Source organism: Malurus melanocephalus, unplaced genomic scaffold (genome assembly GCF_030028575.1).
Source record: "Malurus melanocephalus ecotype Western Australia unplaced genomic scaffold, MMel_1.1 scaffold_1763, whole genome shotgun sequence".
In the NCBI taxonomy this organism is placed as follows: Eukaryota; Metazoa; Chordata; class Aves; order Passeriformes; family Maluridae; genus Malurus; species Malurus melanocephalus.
In genome coordinates this window covers 1-3963 of record NW_026624995.1, presented here as the reverse complement: position 1 = coordinate 3963, position 3963 = coordinate 1, and the positions used below count along the sequence as shown (strand labels likewise).

General features: G+C 60.3%; 1 protein-coding gene across 2 annotated transcripts; it reads left to right on the top strand.

Moving 5' to 3' along the window:
- Positions 1 to 556: 556 nt before the first annotated feature.
- Positions 557 to 3957, top strand: LOC130587327 (C-type lectin domain family 2 member D-related protein-like). Of its 2 annotated transcripts, XM_057388303.1 has the most exons (6): positions 557 to 640; positions 1873 to 2583; positions 2884 to 2979; positions 3076 to 3269; positions 3378 to 3478; positions 3571 to 3957. In XM_057388303.1, the coding sequence occupies exons 2-6, from the start codon at positions 2052 to 2054 to the stop codon at positions 3683 to 3685; spliced, it is 1038 nt and encodes a 345-aa protein (XP_057244286.1). In that variant the 5' UTR covers positions 557 to 640; positions 1873 to 2051; the 3' UTR covers positions 3686 to 3957. The 2 variants fall into 2 exon arrangements, with proteins under 2 accessions (XP_057244286.1, XP_057244287.1); XM_057388304.1 differs by lacking the exon at positions 557 to 640 and having other exon boundaries at positions 1765 to 2583.
- Positions 3958 to 3963: the final 6 nt, after the last annotated feature.

The window sequence follows — 3963 nt, the reverse complement described above, 5'->3', positions numbered from 1 at the left end:
TCCTAAATGAAACAACTTCCCCTGACCAGTCTCCTGCCCGATTTCCTCCTCCGCACCCAGTGGCACAGGGGGATGGGGTCACAGGTCATGTCATTGTCTTCCCCTCAGGGACAGGAACCCTCCTCCTGCTCCGGCCTGGGGTCCTGTCAGGGCTGCAGGGGGGTCCCTGCTCCATCCCAGACTCAGCCCAGCTCCCAGCGCTTTCTGTCCCTGGTGGCACCGAGCTCCCGCCGGTTCAGGGCAGCAGAGATTCCTTGGCCTCCTGCCCGGGCCGGGCACAACGTCAGGGGTGGTTCCTCAGCCGAAGGGTTCATTACTTTCCCCGACCCGGGCACAGCGCCAGGGGCGTCACTCGCCGGGAGGCTCCCGCTGTCGCTGCCGGCGGAAAAAACCCTGGAAAAGGCAATTCCCGGGCCGCGTGCCCAGCCCGCCCCGCGCTCCCATTGGCTGATTTCTCCCACCACGCCTAATTCTCGAGCGCTGATTGCTCAGAACGGGAATTAAGAGCGATCCCGCTCGGTCTCTCCCATTCTCAATTCTCCGGGTGCAGAGCGTCTGTGGGAAAGCGGCAGCGGAGGCAGTGACCGGACCCCGTAACACGGTGAGGGAGCGGCGGAGCTCGGAGGCGGCCCCAGCGCAGGTGGAGCCACGCTCGGTTGTGCCGGGGCTCGGGGCTCGCTGCGGGCGSGGGGAGCGGGAGGGAGGGTTGTGGCTKTTTCGTTCTCCCGTGTCCCCCCCGTGTTCCCCCTGCCCTGAGGCCGCTGCGGGAGCGGCTGCCCGCGGTCTCCTTCCCGCTGATGCCTCGGCAGGAGCCGGTGCCGGAGCAGCGCTGGCTCGTCCCGGTTGCTGTCGGTAGCACGGAGGTGACTGCCCCGAGACTCTTCTCAGCCGTGCGGGACCGGGCTGAGAGCTCCTGGTGCAGGGGGAGGGGTCCGTGTCCGTGCCCGGGGATGGGACGCTGTGAACTTGGGCTTCCCTCACAAAGGAAAGCATTCGGGAATAGAAACAGCGCCGCGCTCAGGCAGAGGCAGAGAGGAGCCTCGTCCTGCCGGTTCCCCTTGGGCACGGAGCCAAATTCCGCCTTCCGTGTTCCGGGTGCCGCCTCCTGTTCCCGGGCGGGGACGCTGCCAGCGCTCGGTGTTCCCGGGCTCTGACCCGCCAGGGCGGCGGATGCAGGGGACAATCCTGAGCCCGCTCAGGGCTGCTTCTTGTCACCTCAGTCACCTCAGTGCTCCTTGTCACCTCTTGTTACTTGCTCTCATGAGCACCTCAGTTCCCGGTCTCCAGATGAACCTGCAGGAGAAGGAGATCATGTAGATGCTGATGTGTGGCTGCCGGAGCTGGCGCTGGGCATTTCTTTCTGCTTTCGGAACCATCCCAGATCTCTTCCTGTGTCTCTAGCACTATATGTTTATATCCTAACCCTGTATTTATATGTTTATTTAATTGTTTCTGTATTACCAGGACACCTCTGCTGCCACAGGAATGTGACCTTGGTTAGAGCAGGGTGCCAAAAGTGCCCAGGTTGGGATGTGACCCCACAGGGACCATTCCCAAAGGGTTGCACTGGATGATCCTCGTGGGTCCCGTCCAAGTGTGAGGATTCTGTGATGCTGTGCCATGGCCTTGTGTGACCCCAGCTGTGTTACTGTGCCAAAGCTGCTGCTGTCGTTGCCTTCCTTATTATTTCATTGCTGTTTCTCTTGGCTAACCCAAAACATTAATTTATTTCATCTCTACCTGTGCCCAAAAATCGTTGCTGTTCCTTCCTGAGCCGGTGCCGCGGCCAGAACGGGAATGGAATGGCGGGGGTGGAGCCGGTCCCTTTCTGATCGGAGCCCGCAGCTGAGAGCTTTCTCTCTGTCCTGGCAGCGTTTGCTGAGCGGAGGCTCCGCCTTGGAGGGGATTCCTGGTGCTCGGTGACAGCCACAGGAGCGTCTCTTCTCTGTCGCCACCGATCTGCGGGGAGCAGSGACAGGGCAGGGCTGAGCCGGCAGCGCCTTCCTGAACCTGGGGAAGCGCAGAGCTGGGACCAGCTCGTATCTCTCATCATGCCCCATGTTATCTCCCAGCACCCTCGTTGTCAAATTGCGTCGAAAGCTGAACTCCAAAAGGCTTTCTCAGAATCACTGATACCCCCTGAGCCAGGTGCTCTTTGTGCCAGGAAGAGAAATCCCAGCTGTAAGCTGGAGGATAGTGAATTATGCTATCTTCATGGGGTTTTGAATGAGCTCCTGCATCCCCAGAAGGGATCAGCAGCTGAGGTTACCCTCTTGCCTGGGGCACGAGAAGTGACTTGTCACAAGAAGGAAGGTGTCACTGGTAAGAGTGCAGGGAGTGAAGATCTGGAGGAAAGGATCTGCACCAGTGACAGCAGTGCGAGGGAACTGCTGGTTACACACTTGCCTCAAGAACAAGAAGCCACTCATGACAAACAGGAAGGTGTCACTGCTGAGAGTGCAGGGAGTGAAGATCTGGAGGAAAGGATCTGCACCAGTGTCAGGAGTGCGAGGGAACTGCTGGCTGCCCAGGACAGATCAGCAACCAGGAATAAACAGGAAAGTACCCTGAGAGGGTTTCTGGGTGAGTGCAGGGCCACCCTGTAGGGAGGGGACAGTGTCACCCAGAGCACAGGGCTGGCAGGGCTGGGGCTGTTCCCAGGGCTCTGGAAGGGGCCTTGTGCTCTGCTGGCACCGACACCCCCGGCCCTGGGCAGTTCTGCTGTCACAGACTGTCCCTGGTCTCTCCTGGCAACAGAGTGAGGGGTTCATGGCTGGGGGGATCTCTCCTGTGCTCCCTGGACATTGGGTGGGAGATGGGATGTGTGGGCCTGCTCAGGACAGCCACATCCTCACAGCCAGTGACTCTGTCCTGCTTTTCCAGCTCCACTCGACTGGATCAGATCCCATCCCATGCTCACCCTGGTGATGTTCCTGCTCCTGCTCCTGGCTCTGGGTGTGTCCTTGGCTGTTGTGTCAGGTAAGGGAGGGGCAGCTGTCTCAGCCCCTGGGGCAGAGTGGGGTCCCTGCTCCCTGTGGAGGGGAATCCTCAGAGCTTCTCCTCTTCCCTCTGCAGGGGGAGGACACAGAGAGACTCCAGTTACTCCAGTTACAGCTGACACTCCCCTGCTGCTGGCCTGTCCCCACGGCTGGGTCGGGCACCGCGGGATCTGCTACTTCCTCTCGAGGGATCAGCTCAGCTGGGATCAGGCTCAGGCTCGGTGCTCTGAGCTCGGGGCCTCCCTGGCCGTGCTCCAGGACTGGGAAATGGTGAGTGAGGGGCTTTGGGGGCTGTGGGGTGAGTGTGGGGACACCGAGCCTGGGGGGCTCCTGGGCCGGGGGTGCAGCTCCCAGTGCCGGCTCCTCTCTCCTTCCCAGGAATTCCTCCTTCGCCTCACCAGGAACAAGGATCACTGGATTGGGCTGTGCCGATGGGACCAGGAGCTGCAGTGGGTGGACGGCAGCAGCTTCAACTCCTCGTGAGTCCTGGGGGGCCAGGAAGGGCCTGGGGATCCCGGGGTCACAAGGTGCCCCACTGTGGTGCCAGCGCTGTCTGCTCTTCTCCTTCCAGATTTCCTGTCCTGGGCAATGCAGGGTGTGTGTTCCTTGGAGAGGATAACCTCAGGAGTGAGATCTGCTCAAGTGAGATGTCCTTTATCTGCAGCAGACCCCAAACACATCTGTGACAGGGAGTGGACAAAGCTTCACCTCGATGCGGGGCACTCAGCTTCACCTCTTCCCCCCAACACAGGGATGTCCTTCCTCAGCTGCAGCATCTGCCTTGCGCTGACCCTCAGTGTCCCCTCCGTGCTCAGTCTCCAGATGAACCTGCAGGAGAAACAGTTGATGTGGAAGCTGCTCTGTGGCTGCCGGGTCTGGGGTTGGGGGGTTCTTGCTCCTTGTGGAATCATCTCAGAAATCATCCTAATTCTCTTTGCACTACACGTTTCTACAGGGACCTTTT